Source organism: Megalobrama amblycephala, linkage group LG22 (assembly GCF_018812025.1).
Source record: "Megalobrama amblycephala isolate DHTTF-2021 linkage group LG22, ASM1881202v1, whole genome shotgun sequence".
Taxonomy (NCBI): domain Eukaryota; kingdom Metazoa; phylum Chordata; class Actinopteri; order Cypriniformes; family Xenocyprididae; genus Megalobrama; species Megalobrama amblycephala.
In genome coordinates this window covers 928809-948636 of record NC_063065.1, presented here as the reverse complement: position 1 = coordinate 948636, position 19828 = coordinate 928809, and the positions used below count along the sequence as shown (strand labels likewise).

Genomic DNA, 19828 nt, shown 5'->3' with positions numbered 1-19828 from the left:
TCTGATTTTAGGGATAAATTATGGGTAGGATTAGGTTTAAGGGTAGGAATAGGGTTAAGACTAAATTTTCGGACAGGAATGTTGTTGTGTCAACAAAATATGTTGATCCAGGAACATGTCTTGGCAAAATCACAGTGACCAGCTGCCAATATGTCTTAGTAAGATGATATTTAAAGGTGCCCTAGATTCAAAAATTGAATTTATCTTGGCATAGTTGAATAACAAGAGTTCAGTACATGGAAATGACATACAGTGAGTCTCAAACACCATTGTTTCCTCCTTCTTATATAAATCTCATTTGTTTAAAAGACAGGCGAATCTCAACATAACACTGACTGTTACGTAACAGTCGGTGTACGCCCCCAATATTTGCATATGCCAGCCCATGTTCCCAACATTATGAAAGGCATTAGACAAGGGCAGCCAGTATTAATGTCTGGATCTGCACAGGTGAATCAACAGACTAGGTAAGCAAGCAAGGACAATAGCAAAAAATGGCAGATGGAGCAATAATAACTGACATGATCCATGATAACATGATATTTTTAGTGATATTTGTAAATTGTCTTTCTAAATGTTTCGTTAGCATGTTGCTAATGTACTGTTAAATGTGGTTAAAGTTACCATCGTTTCTTACTGTATTCACAGAGACAAGAGCCGTCGCTATTTTCATTTTTAAACACTTGCAGTCTGTATAATTCATAAACACAACTTCATTCTTTATAAATCTCTCCAACAGTGTAGCATTAGCCGTTAGCCACGGAGCACAGCCTCAAACTCATTCAGAGTCAATGTAAACATCAAATAAACACTACTTACGCGATTAGACATGCTGCATTACGAACACTTTGTAAAGATCCATTTTGAGGGTTATATTAGCTGTTTGAACTTTTTTTATGTTGTTTAAGGCAAGCGTGAGCTCTTGGGGCGTGGAGCACCAAATTTAAAGGGCCACACACCCTGAATCGGCTCATTTCTAATTATGCCCCAAAATAGACAGTTAAAAAAATGAATAAAAAAAAAAAATCTATGGGGTATTTTGAGCTGAAACTTCAGGGGACACCTTAGACTTATATTACATCTTTTAAAAAAAGTTCTAGGGCACCTTTAAATGCTTAGTTTTATGATCAAAGCTCTGTAGTTTTAAAACATGTATAGCTATTTTGTAAAGGGACAATATACAGTTCTTACTCTGACAACTTCATTTGCTTCTGATGGTGGCTCATGTAACCAGTTTGGGGCACTATAGTGACGCTCAGACACAGACTGACCATTGTAGAATCGGGAGCTGCAGTCCAGAGAGATTTTATGGTGAATCACTGATCTGAAATGAGCTCTGCCACCTACAAAAACCAAACAGCCAAAAATATGCAAACCAGAAAAACATTGAACATCACCTGATGGACCAGAACAGAACATTAAATAACACCAATGTCAGTTCCAATTACTTGACAAACAAATGATTTTTCCAGATTTTATTTGTAAGTATACTTGGTTAAAGATTTATTAATAATTACAGCATTGTTTAGTAATTGTTGCGCGATCATCAGACTTATTACTATTATCATTTATTATTCAAGTATAATAATCATGATTAAATTATTACTAACAATTGAGAACTATTAAGTGCATTTCAAAGAATCGAACACAAAAAGGCGTTTACGACAGAAAGCTACATAACTCGTGTTTCCAATGTTCCTTATTTCATAATCCGAATGCAATAAGCAAAGATGAAAGGCAAAATACAGAGCCAGACAATAGACAAAAATAAATCCAACATGAATGTCAACATTCAAATGAACCCGCGAGCTCCTCTGCTGTCGGACTCTTCAACCTCGATCTTCAAGGTAAGGAACAGAGGGATGTTATGAGCAATCAGCCTATTAAAGGAATATTCCAGGTTAAATACAACTTGAGCTGCTGAATTACTCTACAAAATTATTCACTTGTGCACAGTGAAGTCTATGGGACGATGCATCACAGGGTTTAAAAGCAGAAGCATTAAGGATGTACTACACATACATTCAGCAGAAATGTTAACCGGTGAAGTTCTGCGACTAAAATTAACATCTGGTTATGCATCAAAATAATAAAAACAGGGGAAACTGACAGCAAGTCCCAGCTGCTGCACAGAGAGCTCAAGATGTGTCCCTGTAATATTCCTTTAACTAAGAGAGACGTGTAACATACGATAATAAGTGTTTCTGGTATCATGCCTCAGTCCAATCAGAGTGCACATAAATTATGCTCATTGTTTCTTGCCCAAAACTCAATCAGCAATCCTCTGGGCTCGGCATTCTTAGCAGCAACATGTTCAAGAACTAAGAGAACCAATTCCATCCTTCATCCATCTGGAGTGAGAACATAAGCCTAGTTTCAAAGGGATAAATATATTTCAAAACGACCACTGTGATTTTCAGCCCTTGTCTCTGTGAAGTTTCATAATGGTCTAATATTAGTATTAAGTCACTGGATGCTACATGGGTCAGACTTGTTGAATTCGAGCATACGCCCTTGACTCATGGTTTTTGCCACTGTGTGCTGGAGAGGTGGAGCGCTGCGCACTCTGTAGACTCTGTTTCCTCACACTTCATGATGGTGTACCTGTGTGACGACTCCACCGACAGTGTTCGGGATGACTACTAATACACAGTTAAGAGGACGCGACTCCAAGGACGATCCCCACTCGAAGGGTAGAGGCTAGGTCTCTGGGTTGGGAGTAGCGAGAAGAGGAACGTTATCCCTCCTCCGTCGGGCGAGCGGAGGACGCCGGTACTGTTCTCCATCCACCAGCGTCTGTGGAAGGGGTTTGCGTTTGCTCTCCGGGAGAAGCAGGATGGAGAGAACCGCTAGCAGGGCCAAAGAGGAGTAGACCACATGGTGCAGAAAGTAGCCGTAGTGATTTCGCAGATCCATGAGAGGAGAACTGAGGCGGCCCACGCAACCCAGCGCCATGACGGCTCCCACCCCACTTCCTCTGTGGACACAACGATGGAACGTCAAAATCAACACATTCACAGTTTCTATGAAATATTTGTGTAAATGGAAACAAGTTGATCAACTTTGGTTGAAGAAAAGTAGAAGCACATTTTGATTCTGATGGAACTTTTGCCATTGGCTTACTTTAGTGCTGATGCTGCCTTCATGTGCAATTGGATTTATCGTAAATATGAGTTTCCTTGTCAGAAATTGGACGAGCGATCTCTCAAGTCGTATATGGGTCATTGACAAATAAGGTTTTTAAAAGTGTAAAAAAAAAGACCCTAATGGAGATATAATAAATTTTGAGGTTTTATTAAGTGTTAACAATGAGATTATGTGGGTTTTTATAATCAATTAACACTGATTTTGTCTTTTTTTTTTACAAGATGGACAAAATTTGTCACCAAAAAAGTAATTTGGTTTAACAAAAATTTCGGTTTTACCGAATTACACTTTTGGTTATACCGAATGACGACATTTTCAAACAACACTAACAGGCTGATATCTAGCAAAAGGACAATCAAACATTTTATATTTAGTACAAGTTTTTAAAATATTAAAACATTTTCCATGTTTTATAGCGGTTGAACCAAATGAACTGATGTTTCGGGACGTGTATGAGCAAGTGAAAACAAATTTTTCAAATAGTTAAGAGAGTGTTGGTTACTTTGCTTCATGAGTATGTGGTCCTTTACAGGTGTCTGAATGATGTCACATCCTGTCACATGATATTGACCACATGACTTGATCCAAAATGGTCCCTTTATATTGGTTACTCCAAATTACATCAATGAAATTCTTTTTTTCAGACATTGTTTCTCATAACAAAGCAATGACTTCTACACATAATTTTAATACCATGCCAGAATAAATATATACATTTATTAGATATTTTAATCACTAATAAAATGGCTGTATTGGCCTTTGGGTGGTTAAACTGAATAATCTTTTAAAATACCTTTAATATGTATAAACATATATAATTAAAACCTTTTGGATTCAATAAAAGAGATCTAGTTGTACTACCTTACATACTTTGGATGTCATATCTTTGTTTTTTATTATTATTAAGGCCTTTAATAATGGTGACCCTACATTTTATTCAAAATTCATTGGCTATTGACCAATTATAAATATTTTTTTTTTTTTTTTTTTTTTTTTTATTGAACATTTCAAGATTTACAAACAAACATGGCTGCATAAGATCAGTTTCTTCAAGTAGAATACAGACAAGATATAGCCTGAACCAATTATAAATATATTTCGGCTTTAATAAGATCTTACTAAGAAATATGCAAGAATTAACCTGGTGTCCCCCATGATTCTTATTTATTCTGACAACAAAGCACTTGAACGCGCTAAACTCATAATTGTGACTTCAGAAGTAGGAAATTTCCAATAACACGTGAAGGCAGCATGAGTGGCATCTCCGGATTCCTCATAATACTGAACAGATCACAATATAGTGGTCTCAACAGCATTACAGCCACATTTATGCATTTGGCAAATGCTTTTATGCAGTGCATTCAGGGTTTACATTTTATTAGTTCATGCATTCCCTAGGAATCAAACCCATGACCTTGCCGTTGTCAGCGTTACGCTCTACCAATTATAGCATGTGAAAACTCTTTCTGTTTTCACGCTAATAAGTGAACAACTGGTGCAAATCTTCCTTCAGTTCCATCCCAAGAGAAACACTCTTGGCGGGAAGCCAGAACAACACAGAACAGATGCATAAATTACATCCCTAAAAGGTTCTCTCAAGTGTGAGCGTGCTGTTTTCATTGTCCATACACTACCTGCATTCGTGAGCTAAAATAAGCAAGATGTTATCACGGTGCGCTAGTAACCAGCCCTGCAGGACTAGCGTGTTTACCTGATGACGGTGGGCATGACTTCAGCGGTAAACAGAATGGAGAGGGAGGCGGCCGCTTGGGACGAGAACAGGCCCATTATGGAGAACACAGTCATGGCTGACTCACTCAGATCTGCAGGGACACATTCATCTGAACGTCAAACATTGTACAGCAAAATACCTCAAAGAATTAATTCATTTACAGATAATTCTGTGTGCAAATCTCACGAAACCAGTCAAAAACATGTCCAGATCATATTTCGCTCACAAAACTATATGCATAAAAGACTTTTTTGCGTTGTAATATTTTCAACAATTGCATTTACAATTAACCCTCTGGAGTCTGAGGCTGATTTGGGGCCTGGAGAAGTTTTGACATGCCCTGACATTTGTGCTTTTTTCAGTTGTTCATAAACATATTAATGACACAAGTGTCATTACACTGTATTCAGCACAAACTAGGCTACCATAATATGTGAGGAACATGTGTGTACATGTTTGTGTTTTTGAAGGAATAACGTTTATGCGTGGTTACTGAAAAAACAAAAAACTCAAGTCACTGATATAAGGCCAATAAAAGTATATTAAATCTGTGTTCACAAGACTTTTGGGTATTGAAGGTTGTAGACTAGAGTTTTTGCTTCAAAATTATGTAAAAATTATGCTGACTACTCTTTCATTTATAACAATATACTGATTTAGTTTTTGTAAGACACTTTTTGCCAAGAAACACGGTATGCGAGGAGGCGTGAATCACCATGAATAATGGCTCATTCTCACCTGTGAAGACAAAAGAATTGAATAGTAATGACCTGAAAAGACTTGCATATTAATGAGGCATTTCAGTCAGGTAGGCTGTGAAAAAAAACTTCTGTGATGTCTCAAGCTCATCATGGTATATGAAACATACAGAAAAATTTTATTACAATATAAAATAATGGTTTTATATTATACTTTAAAATATAATGTATTTCTGTGATGCAAAGAGTCTGAATATAGGCTTTTAGTTTAAAAGCATGCACATTTGGAGAAATATAGGATTCTCATATGTTTATGTCAATTTTCTATACAGAGGAGTTATTTTTTATTTAATATTCATTGTTATCTCTATGAGCGCTGGTGTTTGCAATTCATACTGCAGCCGGAGGGCGCTCTGTGCATTTTAGTCCACAAATTCACCTAAGAAGAAGACGATATTCCATGAATGGTGTTTACCAATTCATACTACAGCCGGAGGGCGCTAAAGAAACAAAAACTCACTTAAAACTTATCAATAGAAGAAAACAAACAGGAATTTACCGAATGTCTTCCAGAGATCGCTAACCATGGCTTTTTCATCCAGATAAACAATTTTCAAGGCAATAAATACACGATTGAGATGATGAATGCATGTGTTGTCTCTGAATTTGCCTGTGAATAGCGCTGGCTCCGTGGGTGTGGCCGCATTAGTGGGTAATGAGCTGAATCACGGACTTCTGACATGGCTCTCTTTTCATACAGATTACATAAACACAGAATGTTTGTTTTCGATTTGACTTGCACGATTTAAAACCTGACATTTCAACGTTTTGTTAGACATAAGTATGAATTTTTTGTGATTAGTATTCACTAAGTTACACTTCATTTTCTGAGAACTATCAGATTGGACTTCGTTCAGAGGGAGATGAGAGATCACGCATCATGTTAGTTTTCTTTATTTTACAAAAAGCACAACATTTTGTTTTTACTCTGAGTGTATACAAATAAAAGGAGATATTCTATAGTTTCAATTGATGTATTACTTATGTCTCTATGACAAAAAATGACAGAGTATTTTAAGTCTGTTTTGCTGCAATGTGAAAAAAAACCTGCAAAACGCGCCGGCGCGTTTTTAGACCTCAGAGTCAACAATAAAGCACATTTTCCACAACATCTAAGCAAAGGCTAATGATGAGAATTTGGGGGACAATGTGCTTACATGCAGTGTGCAGTCCCCAAAATAAGTAAAATCACATAAATGCACTACAAAATAAAATGTCCTATATATATAATATAAATATCACAAATAATAAAATCTCCAGAGTTAAATCAACTCTGCTCAGAGTACATTTGTTCCCTCTCTAAATAGTTTTAAAATAACACTAAAGCAGAGTTAAAGTTAATGAGATAATTAAGCAATTAATTAAGTGATGATTGTGCATTAGTGATGAACACCTGCTGTTAACAAGCAGAATCACTGAAGAAAAGAGAAACACAAGAACTACAACTGACTTCAGTCACAGTCTTATTAATTGCTTAATTATCTCATTAACTTTAACTTACTTTAACACTATTTAGAGAGGGACCATAGGTACTCTGAGCAGAGTTGATTTAGCTCTGTGGATTTTACTGTGATATTGTTTTGAATTGAGGATGAATTTTTACCCAAAGTACCAAGTAATGTGTATATGGTGTTCCGAAAGTGGACACTTACAGTCCATGAGTCCAAGCAGGATTAGGGAAGCCAGTCCGGTCAAGGTCATGGCTAGAAGAAGAATTCCACGACGACCAAACCGGTCCACTGTTGCCCAGAGCAGCAGCCAGGCTCCGCCCCCGGCACATACAGACAGCAGGTACGTCCAATAGAAACTGGGGGTGATTCCTCTGACGTCACCTCTGAAGGAGCTGTAGCAGTGACTGATGCCATGAGCGATGAACCTGAACATATTTAAAAAATATATATGCTTTTTCAACAATGATGAGAAGAATTGAGCAGCAAATCAGCATATTTGAATGATTTCTGAAGGACCATGTGACACTGAAGACTGGAGTAATGATGCTGAAAATTCACAGACTTTGACATTACAGGAATTAATTGCAAGCCAGTCAAGTTCTTCCACATCAAACTCATCCAACCACGTCTTTATGGTCCTTGCTTTGTGCACTGGGGCACTTTCATGCTTGAATAGCGCCAAACTGTTCCCACAAAGCATTGTTCAAAATTGTCATGGAATGCTGAAATATTAAAGGGTTAGTTCACCCAAAAATGAAAAATCTGTCATTTATTACTCACCCTCATGTCGTTCCACACCCGTAAGACCTTCAATCATCTTCAGAACACAAATTAAAATATTTTTGATGAAATCCGATGGCTCAGTGAGGCCTGCATTGACAGCAAGATCATTAATACTTTCAAACGCCCAGAAAAGTACTAAAAACATTTAAAACAGTTCATGTGACTACAGTGGTTCAACCTTAATGTTATGAAGTGACGAGAATACTTTTTGTGCGCCAAAAAAAAAACTAAATAATGAATATTCAACAATATCTAATGATTTCAAAACACTGCTTCATGAAGCTTTGAAGCTTTACAAATCTTTTGATTCGAATCAGTGGTTCGGAGCATGTATCAAACTGCCAAAGTCACGCCCCCCAGTGGTGAACCATTGAAATTTCGAAACACTTATGATGTAACGAAGCCTTGTTTACTGAAATCATGTGATTTTGGCGCTCTCGAAACAAAAGATTCGTAAAGCTTCGAAGCTTCACGAAGCAGTGTTTTGAATCGCCCATCACTAGATATTGTTGAATAAAGTCATTATTTTGTTTTTTTGGCGCACAAGAAGTATTCTTGTCCTTCATAACATTAAGGTTGAACCACTGTAGTCACATGAACTGTTTTAAATACGTCTTTAGTAGCTTTCTGGGCATCTGAAAGTGTTAATTATCTTGCTGTCAATGCATGCCACACTGAGCCATCGGATTTTATCAAAAATATCTTAATTTGATGATGAAGATGAACGAAGGTCTTACGGGTGTGGAACGACATGAGGGAGAGTAATTAATGACAGAATTTTTATTTTTGGGTGAACTAATCCTTTAAGATTTCCCTTATCTGGAATTAAGGCGTCCAGCCCAACCCCTGCAAAACAGCCCATTATCCCAACTCCACCAATCATTATAGTTGGCACAATGCAGTCAGGCAGTAACGTTCTTGTCGCCCATCAGACTGTCAAAAAGAGAAGCATGATTTGAACAGGTTTCCACAGCTCCAGAGTCCAGTGGAGAAGCTGCTCGCCAACTGAAACCCACTCCGTGAAGCTCCCGTCACACAGTTTCTATGCAGATATTAATGCCAGTGGATGTCATGGAGTCAGCAGAGCTTTGGCGACCATGCGCCTCAGCACCTAAACGCTTCCACTGTCCAATAATACCACTTACAGTTGACCGTGAAATACCTAGAAGGAATGAAATTCACTTCCTGCAAAGATGGCATCCTATCACAGTGCCATGCACGAATCCACTCAGCTCTTCAGAACAACCCATTTTTTTCACAAAAATTTGTTCGTGAATGAAGACTGCATGGCCAGGTGCTTGATTTTATACACCTGTGTCAATGGATCTGACTGAAACACCTGTATTCAAGAATTAGGAGGTGTGTCCCAATACTTTTGGTGTATATAAGTACTTGCTAAACGTTTGTTCCTGAAGGAAACACATACCTTTTTTTCTCAGCTGAACTAAAAATAAACTATTTGGCAAGAGCAGTCAGCTTCCAACGTCTAAAACCTGATGATTTTCGCACATTAGGTAAGTAAAAACAGTAGGAATCACTTACGAAGTGAATCCCAGCACACACAGGTTTTTCCAGATGTTTCTGCTGTGCAGCAGCTCTGGGAAAGACAGATGAGGACGTCCAGGAGATGAGGACGACTCGGTGTCCAGCTCTGCATCAGACACAATAACACACTCTCATTCTGTTTGTTCATTGAGAACTGAACTACTATTAGATGAAAACATCCAGCGTCAACAAGACAAAGATAAACTGACCCGTGAAGCTGTCGTCATCTCTCTGCCGCTCGCTCCGTTCACTGAAGGAATTCATGTCTCCCGTCCTCTCGGAAAGCAGAAGCCAACGCGGTGATTCAGGAAACACCCCCGGGATCCTGAAGACAAGCAAACCGATCTTTAAATGCTGGAAAAAAGAGCAGCTTCACAGAGTAATAGCATGATTTGCTCAACAAACAGCACGGCTGGGAGAACCGACACTGTGGCACTAGCAGTCATAGATTTAAAGCTTTGATGCTTCACAGGGAATTTTAGATCAATATTTCTGAATGAGGATGAAGCCACAGTCAGTTTGCATTTAGGCTGATGAAGTGTTGAAAAGCTTCACTTCCTGTTCCCAGCAGCTCAAGTATGAGTGTGTGTTAATGCTGAGCCAGTTTAATAACGTAAGAGATATAATCCACAGAACTAACCTGCAGGAAACTGTGTTTATGTTACATTATATATCAAATAAACCATCTGCAAATGTGTTTTTCAGCTCACAGAACTTGTTTCAGGGATCAACAGTAAGGTTTCTGTGATGTTTTGTGACTTCTGCTGACGTAAATAGGAATGAAATTATAAACACGTCATGTTTTGGCATCATTTCCTGGTAAAATGTATTATGAATCTTCTAGCTGTCTTAAATGACCTTACAGTAGTTATAAGTCTCAGACTTTCTTATCAGTGCACCTCTAATATAGTGACAAAGTACACAAACCAAAACCACAGAGCGTAGTTATTACAAAAGCTGATCAGTAGGTTGTATTCCTCACGGACTCACCCGTAGCACAGGAACAAGGTCAGAGGAGCCGCTCCGGTTCCCAACAGGCCCCTCCAGGAGCCACAGCCGAGGGCCACGGCCAGCAGGAGGAGCTCGCCCGCAAACGTGGTCAGTCCGGACATCATCGTCGCCAGCAGCCGCAGGGAAGGGTCACAGAGTTCCAGACCTAAACAGTTTTAAAGGTCATAACTAACAGAATGCATGTAAGCATTTTATATTCTGGTTCTGGATATTAACATCTGTAGTTTTAGTTCACTCAGAATGTATCTTGATTTAACCCTCTGGTGCTGTTTGGTCATTTTTTGACTTAAAAATGTTATGTTTTGTTTTTTAAAATTTTTACTATATTGGAATGATGTAGGTTTTGGCACTTGCTACGTGAACACACACAAAAAAATAATCATGGATATGATTCAAAAAGGTTAAATGGTCCTGAAAAACATAGTAACGCTTGTATTGTTTGCGGTCAAAAATGCGTGCATTGGAAATGGATGGGAATTGAATTTCATCTAGTGGAAGCGTTTGGTACTGCGCCCAAACAAAATCTCAGTTTTTGAGTTATCAAACTTAAATTTGGAACACAACTTGATTTTCCTCACAGTTTTAGAATAAAACATGCTTCAGAAAATAATATGTCATATAAGATTTAAAAACAGTATTTTTATGCATCTTTCATGATAATGAACTTACATTTCTATTAACTTTATTTAACTTTTTTCACTTCAGTAAAAAAATAATAATAATAATGCCAAGTGTCGTCTTTAAAAAGAGACCAAACTAAAGTCTGTTCTCCAAAGCATTCGAGATTTCACACAGTTTAAAGGATTAGTTCACTTTCAACTTAAATTTTCCTGATAATTTACTCACCTCCATGTCATCCAAGATGTTCATGTCTTTCTTTCTTCATTTGAAAAGAAATGAAGGTTTTTGATGAAAACATTCCAGGATTATTCTCTATATAGTGGACTTCACTGGAGCCCAAACAGTTGAAGATCAAAATGTCAGTTTCAGTGCAGCTTCAAAGAGCTTTAAACGATCCCAGATGAAGAATAAGAGTCTTATCTAGAGAAACCATCAACCATTTTCGGAAAAAATACAAAAACGCTTACGCTGTATGTCCTACACCATCCCTATTCAACTTACGGAACGAATGCAGCGCCAGTTCAGTTTTTTTCCGTAAGTTGAATAGTGAAGGCGTAGTACATACAGCGTAAGCTTTTTGAAGAATACGGAAAGCGGAAGCACGTGCAAAGCGATCATTTGTGTTTATAAAGCATATACAGTTGTATTTTTTTAGAAAATGACCGATGGTTTCTCTAGATAAGACTCTTATTCCTCGTCTGGTATCGTTTAAAGCTCTTTGAAGCTGCAATGAAACTGACATTTGGACCTTCAACCGTTTGGTGCCCATTGAAGTCCATTATAAGGAGAAAAATCCTGGAATGTTTTCATCAAAAACCTTAATTTCTTTTCGATTGAAGAAACAAAGACATGAACATCTTGGATGACATTTGATACCGTCTCGCATAAGATATCATATCTCAACATTTTCGAGATCATCTACAGTCACTACTGGTGTTCCTCAGGGTTCTGTTTTGGGCCCGCTTCCATTCATTATCTATTTACTCCCTCTTGGTCACATTTTTCAGGAAATATGGTATTCACTTTCACTGTTTCCCAGCTCTGCCTGTCTTCCAAGAAAGTTTAGACATCTGTACTTTTTTGCAGTGTAATATCATCACGAACCCACAACAAACAAACACTGTGCTGAGCGATCAGATGTTTGACTCACGGGTGATGTAGAGCGTGAGGTAGACGCCCGCGCTCGCGGCAGCGAGACAGAACCGCATGGTGATGAAGACCGGCGGTGAGGGCGAGACACACACCAGCACTCCAAACACCACCGTCAGGGTCAGAGACACCAGCAGCGACTTATGCCTGCCCAGCCTGAACAAAAAAAAAAAACAATCAGAACAATTAAATGCAAAAATGACAGAAATAACATCAGAAACTGAAGAGACGGTTTCTCACCGGTCAGACGTGTAACCCAAACTCAGACAGCCCGTGAGGGTCCCCAGAATGAAGCACACCTCCTCTACTGGAACCAGCCAGTACCTCGAACACACCAGATCCCACTGGGAACGAGAGGAAGTCAGGCCACAACAGACAGGAAGTCAGTCGCCATTTACTAGCAGTGCCATGCAAACACAATCAGAAAATTTAAAAAGACTTCCTGTTGGTAAGAAAACAATAACACTGTGATCTTCAAAGACGCCCTGAAGAGTGGAAGACGTAACCAGGCTTTAGTTTCACTTCACTTTCAATCATGCTGAAGACAAAAGTTATGTCAGAGATTTATTGAATCGAATTGAATTTAGAATTTAAAAAAACTATTCATATGTGTAATCAATACAATGTGGAAAAGGTAATACAATACCTTCTTATCCTCAACTAAAGCTATTAAAAATATATATATATATATATATATATATATATATATATATATATATATATATATATATATATATATATATATTTTTTTTTTTTTTTTAAGTTGAGGTAATAAAATTACTAAAAATACTAAATATGTAATGTTTACAAATATGACAATAAAAAATATTAAGTATCAAAATTACTAAAATTGTTAAATACAAATGTAATCTAAAATAATTGATTATTTAATCTAAATAATAATTATAATAATTCAACTAAAACTGAAAGTAAAATAAAAGCTAATTAAAAGTATTAATATACAGAGAGCACTGAAAGAACACTGTAAATATCACAAATAAGCATGTAAACAGCTGCGGAATGAGTCAGATGTCATGTGACCAAACCACATGGAACATAAGAGTTCATCAGCTGAAACGTGACCAAACCAGTTCTTCTGCACACATGACTCGTCCTCAGGGTGGAGAACTTCAGCCCACACTAACCACAAAACGCTCCTTAAATGAACACATGAGCTATCTTTAGATTGGTCCCGGTTCTGCATCCTTGATTAAAAAAATCCACAAACTTCAGGGAGTAATTAAGAACAGACATTAGTTAAAAAGTTCATTTTACGAGTTGACACTGTCAGACACCTGCAGTTTATTTGATTAAATGAAGACTTCAGATGTGTTGAGTGAGGAATCTGACCAATGCAGACGCTGACAACTTTACACTGGACATGGTGTTTGACATGAAAAGACACGTGTCCCTCCCAGATGGAACGTGATAAAAAATAAAACCATTTCATCTGACAAGCAACAAGACTTTCTGACAATCTCCGCAGCTCTCTGAAACCTGGAACAAAATCACACTTCACATATAACTACATATTTAATGTCAAAAAGCTTCTGATTGGCTGTGATCATGTCACATCATAGAGCATTTAGGCAAATTACATGATGTTGGAAACCTGTTGCATCACAGGAGCAAATATTCTGTGACATTCATACAGTATATAAAAATTTAAATTAATGTTTATAGACTTTTTCTGATATGATGAAGCTTTTTTTCTTCTTCAGATTATTGCATTATTCTCTAGTAGTGCTTGAATAACCATCTTTCCTGGTTTAAAACATGCTATTATAGGGTTAATTCTCACAAAAACATCAAAATATTACAATAACAGTGCTGTTATCATTAACTAAAACTAAAAATTATTAAAAAAGATAATTAACTTAATTAATTGAAACAAACGTTAACTGAAATAAATTAAAATTAGGGCTGACAAATCGATTAATCACATCTAACAAATTTTGTGTTTATATATATATTATGTACAGTATGTGTGTGTATAATAATAACAATAATATACACACATATTATATAAACAAACTTTTATGTTAGATGCAATTAATCGATTTGACAACACTAGTTAAAATATTTAATTTTACCAAGTTAACATTTCTACTAAAATGCTAAAATGAATAAAACTAAAACTGAATTAAAAATAAATAAAAAATTAAGGCATTAAAAAAAAATACAACAAAATTACTAAACCTTCAAAATGAAATTATATGTATGAAGACTTGATGCAAAAGCCTCTAAGTGGCATCTGAAATTTTCTTCTAAAATGCACATTTTTATCAAGCTTTTATGTTTATGTTCAGTTCATTCACTTTAATGGCAATGAAAATGACCTATTAATTGCCATTAAAGTGAAATTACTGAACCTAAACATACAAGCTTGATAAAAATGCTAATTTTAGTAAAAAATTTCAGACGGCACTTAGAGGCTTTTGCATCAAGTCTTCATATATATAGTATATAAAAGACACTAAAATAGCATTGAACCTAAATGACTTATTTTCTTATGTTCATGCCACTTTTCGAGTGATCAGTGCTGCAAAAAGGACCATAAAAGCCCCAAATTTCAAGCTTGGCGATGCATCGCATCAGGTTTGTGTTTGTGAACCGATGCATCACACAAAAGTTTCCCATTATTGATTTAATAGCAAAAACAAACAAACAAAAAATCGTTCCTAGTACGTAAAAGAGCAGCGTGAACATTTTGCTAAACATCTTGATTCTGAACATTAAACCAAGCTCACGAGTGCCGCCCACCTCTGTGACGATGTTATTGCTCAGTCCTTCGGTGACGTTGTAGTCGTACCCAGCATCACAGTCCCTCAGACCCGACGGCGTGCCGTTGATGAACACGTACTGCTTGCACTGAGCCAGACCTCCGTCTCCTTTCTCCGCGCGCATGGAGGCGTTCGCCACCTGAGGAACGGGCGAGGGTCCCGGGAGACGACAGCGGAAGGGTGAGGCCAGGGTCAGGAGCGGGTCGGAGGACAGCAGGAACGCCAGGAAGAGGTTGGGCAGTATGGAGAGGGCGATGAAGAGCCTCTGCTTCTTCCGGCCCAGAGCCAGAATCATGACCTCTCCGGTGGGCGGCAGGGCGGGCGGCAGGGGGAGGGAGGACGGGGCGGGAGAGGAGGGCATGGGGGAGGACGGGAGGGAGGGAGGGGGAGGAGGACAGGGAGTCGGAGAGGCCAGCGGGGACGAGGGTGATGTCATTGTTTGGACGGAGGCTGCGCCGGAGAGAGCCGTGCGTTACTGCTGCGGCCGCAGGTGAAGAGGGAGAAAGAGAGAGAGAGAGAAAGATAGACGCCTGTCTGTGTCTCTCGCTCTCTCTCTTCCTCTGCTCACCCTGAGACAAACCACGAGAAATAACCTGCAAAAGATAAAAGGGTACATGAAATCAGATAGATAGATAGAACGATAGATAAATAGAACGATAGATAGATAGATAAATAGAACGATAGAACGATAGATAGATAGATAGATAGATAGATAGATAGATAGATAGAATGATAGATAGAACGATAGATAGATAGATAGAACGATAGATAGATAGATAGAACGATAGATAGATAGATAGATAGATAGATAGAACGATGGATAGATAGATAGAATGATAGATAGATAGATAGATAGATAGAACGATAGATAGAATAATAGAACGATAGATAGATAGATAGAATGATAGATAGATAGATAGATAGATAGATAGATAGATAGAATGATAGAATGATAGATAGATAGATAGATAGAACGATAGATAGAATAATAGAACGATAGACAGAATGATAGAACAATAGATCGATAAAATGATAGAATGATAGAACGATACAAAGATAGATAGATAGATAGAATGATAGATAGATAGATAGATAGAATGATAGATAGATAGATAGATAGATAGAACGATAGACAGAACGATAGAACAATAGATAGATAGAATGATAGAATGATAGAACGATAGAACAATAGATAGATAGATAGATAGAATGATAGAATGATAGATAGATAGATAGATAGAACGATAGATAGAATAATAGAACGATAGACAGAATGATAGAACAATAGATCGATAAAATGATAGAATGATAGAACGATACAAAGATAGATAGATAGATAGAATGATAGATAGATAGATAGATAGATAGATAGATAGATAGATAGATAGATAGAACGATAGATAGATAGATAGATAGAATGATAGAACGATAGATAGATAGATAGAATGATAGAATGATAGAATGATAGAGCAGATAGACACGATAGAACGATAGATAGATAGATAGATAGATAGATAGATAGATAGATAGATATAGAATGATAGAACGATAGACAGAATGATAGAACGATAGAACGACAGAACGATAGATAGATAGATAGAACGATAGACAGATAGATAGAACGATAGATAGAACGATAGATAGAACGATAGATAGATAGATAGAACGATAGATAGAACGATAGATAGAACGATAGATAGATAGAGCGATAGACATAGATAGAACGATACAACGATAGATAGATAGATAGAGATAGATAGAATGATAGACAGAATGATAGAACGATAGATAGATAGATAGATAGATAGAATGATAGCTAGAACAATAGATAGATAGTTAGGTAGATAGAATGATAGAGCGATAGACAGATAGATAGAATGATAGATAGATAGATAGATAGATAGATAGTTAGGTAGATAGAATGATAGAACAATAGATAGAATGATAGAATGATAGACAGAATGATAGAACAATAGATCGATAAAATGATAGAATCAAATTCAGATGAAAGTATGACTTGAAAATGAAATTAAAGAATAAAAGAAAGAACAACAGATGAAAGTTGAAAACTGAACAAGTGAAAGAATCAAATGAAAGAATGAACGGATGAACAGAATGAGAGAACTGGAGGAATGTGAGTTATGTAAGTGGAATTATAGAGAATAACTGCATTAATGATCAGAAACATCATTCAGTGCTGATCTGAAGATGACTTTATTATAAATCATCACGAATCACCTGCTCCTGCTGCTGATGAAGATGAAGATGATGAAGAAGAGCCGCGGATCACATCAGATGACTCCCGCTCATGCACACTGATGCTGATGCTGGTCTGAGGCGGGTCTGGTGTGTTCTGGACTCGTTCGGCCCGTTCAGTCCGGCGCAGTAAATGTCTCTCCACAGGAACAAAAGCGCCTCGCTTCGCTTCTGCTGATCTGACGCGTTGCGTTCGCCGCGCGTGACTCCAGACAGACGCGTTACATGAAGGTAAATAAAGCCTCGGAGATGACGGCCATGGACGGAAGCAGATCCCCGGCACCGAGACGCAGACAGGGCGGAAAAACTGGCCCGACTGGCGGCCAGTGTCGGAAAACGTCGGGAACATTCGGGCGGCATCGGAAAAATACAACTAGACGCAGTTGCAGTACAGACGTACAACCACACGAGGGAGCCATTTATCACACAAAAAACGGTTACAAAAGGATTTTGTTGTTAGTTTGTTACACTGCATACTACGCATTATACACTATATTAACACACTGCACAGCATGCGGATTTTCTGAATGCATGAAATGGATGTGATTTTTGTTGTCTTGTTTTCCAGTACAAATATCGAAACATTCTCAAATCAAGATAACATTTGGGTCTTGTTTTTTTTGTTTTTTTAAATTGCAAATGTGAGTTTTTGCTCAAAACAAGAAGAAAAAAAGGGCCAAAGGGTGTCAGAATAGTAATAATAATATTTTTTCCTTTGAATAAACTCGCTTAATTTTGATGCATTTTTTTCAGAAAACAAGACTTAATTTTTCTGTCATTTTGCTTCTCAAGTAAATCATTTTTTTGCAATTTACCATCTGATGCCAATCTAAGGTAAATTTTGCAATTATGTCTTGAATTCTGGGACCATATGTATAAAAATTGTGTGTGTGTATATATATATATATATATATATATATATATATATATATATATATATATATATATAATTTAAAATAAAAATGTAAAGCTTACTGTTAAATATTAGTTTTTCAGATAACATGATAGTTCCATGCTATTCTGAATAATATAAGTTATATATTAATTTAAAATAAAATAAATATTATTATATATTTGATTTTAAATAAAATATTATATTAATATATTATTATACTATTTTAATAAAATTTAATAAAAGTTATATATTAATTTAAAATAAAGCTTACTGTTAAATAAAGTTTTTTTTAAGATATATTAATTCAGAGAATAAAATAAAGCTTACTGTTAAATATTAAAGTTAATATTTAAAAGTAAATATATAACTTATTATTTAAGTTATATATTAATTTAAAATAAAATAAAATATTATTATATTTTATTTTAAATCAAATATTATACTATATTAATATATTATATTATTATAATATTTTATTTTTATACAATATAATAAGTTATATATTAATTAAAAATAAAGCATACTGTTAAATATTAAAGTTTTTTTTCAGATAATAACATGATAGTTCCATGCTATTCTGTATAATATAATTTAATAAAATATAAGTTATATATTAATTTAAATAAAATTAAATATTATTATATTTTATTTAAATAAAGTATTATATTAATATATTATATTAATATTATATTTTATTTTTATACAATATAATAAGTTATATATTAATTTAAAATAAAGCATACTGTTAAATATTAAAGTTTTTTCAGATAATAACATGATAGTTCCATGCTATTTTGTATAATATAATTTAATAAAATATAAGTTATATATTAATTTAAATAAAATTAAATATTATTATATTTTATTTTAAATAAAATATTATACGAATATATTATATTATTATATTTTATTTTCATATAATATAATGATAAAAGTTATATATTAATTTAAAATAAAGCTTACTGTTAAATATTAAAGTTTTTAGATAACATGATAGTTCCATGCTATCCTGTATAATATAGTAATATAATTTAATATAATAAAAGTTATATATTAATGTAAAATAAAATTTAATATTATTACATTTTATTTAAATAAAATATTATATTAATATATTATATTAATATTATAATATTTTATTTTTATATAATAATAAAATGTATATATTAATTTAAAATAATATTGCATATTAAATGTTATATTTTAATTTAAAATAAATCTATGAATGGTAAGTGACTGTGAGCGTTCAGGTGATGTGTGTTTGGATCTCTGCTTGTCCTCTTGCACTGTGTTGAGTAACAGAGCCTCAGTTGAAACACACTCTTTCCTAACACTGTGGCCAGATTTCAGGTCTGGGACCGCAGATTGCTCCACAGCCATACGGAATGAAGTTACAACACACAAACATCAACAGTTGTGTGAATTAATAAATGTCAGAGTTTTCTCTAGTGGGCGTTACTATAGCAATCTGTCCCTGGCGTAACGCAGTCAGGCCTGTGTTATCAGCCGCAGTCATCTGCTGTGACGGGTAGCCATAACTAGATAACTGAGCGCCAAGCCGTCGAGTTCCTCCACTTCCCACTCGCTATCAGTGAGTCCTCTGCCTGCAGTGGAAGCCACAGGAAGACCCGAACACCCCTGCGCAGTGATGCTATCACCAGCTCGCTGTCCCACATGGTGTTGAAATCTCATCCGTC

General features: G+C 36.0%; 1 protein-coding gene across 1 annotated transcript; it reads right to left on the bottom strand.

The window, feature by feature from the left end:
* Window positions 1-1460: 1460 nt before the first annotated feature.
* slc22a17 (solute carrier family 22 member 17) lies at window positions 1461-17805 on the bottom strand. Its single transcript, XM_048175190.1, has 10 exons — window positions 17219-17805; window positions 14961-15573; window positions 12438-12541; window positions 12199-12353; window positions 10407-10572; window positions 9626-9741; window positions 9414-9522; window positions 7290-7513; window positions 4859-4970; window positions 1461-2977 (listed from the first exon to the last, which is right to left on the bottom strand). The coding sequence occupies exons 2-10, from the start codon at window positions 15414-15416 to the stop codon at window positions 2701-2703; spliced, it is 1719 nt and encodes a 572-aa protein (XP_048031147.1). The 5' UTR covers window positions 15417-15573; window positions 17219-17805; the 3' UTR covers window positions 1461-2700.
* Between the last annotated feature and the right edge of the window lie 2023 nt (window positions 17806-19828).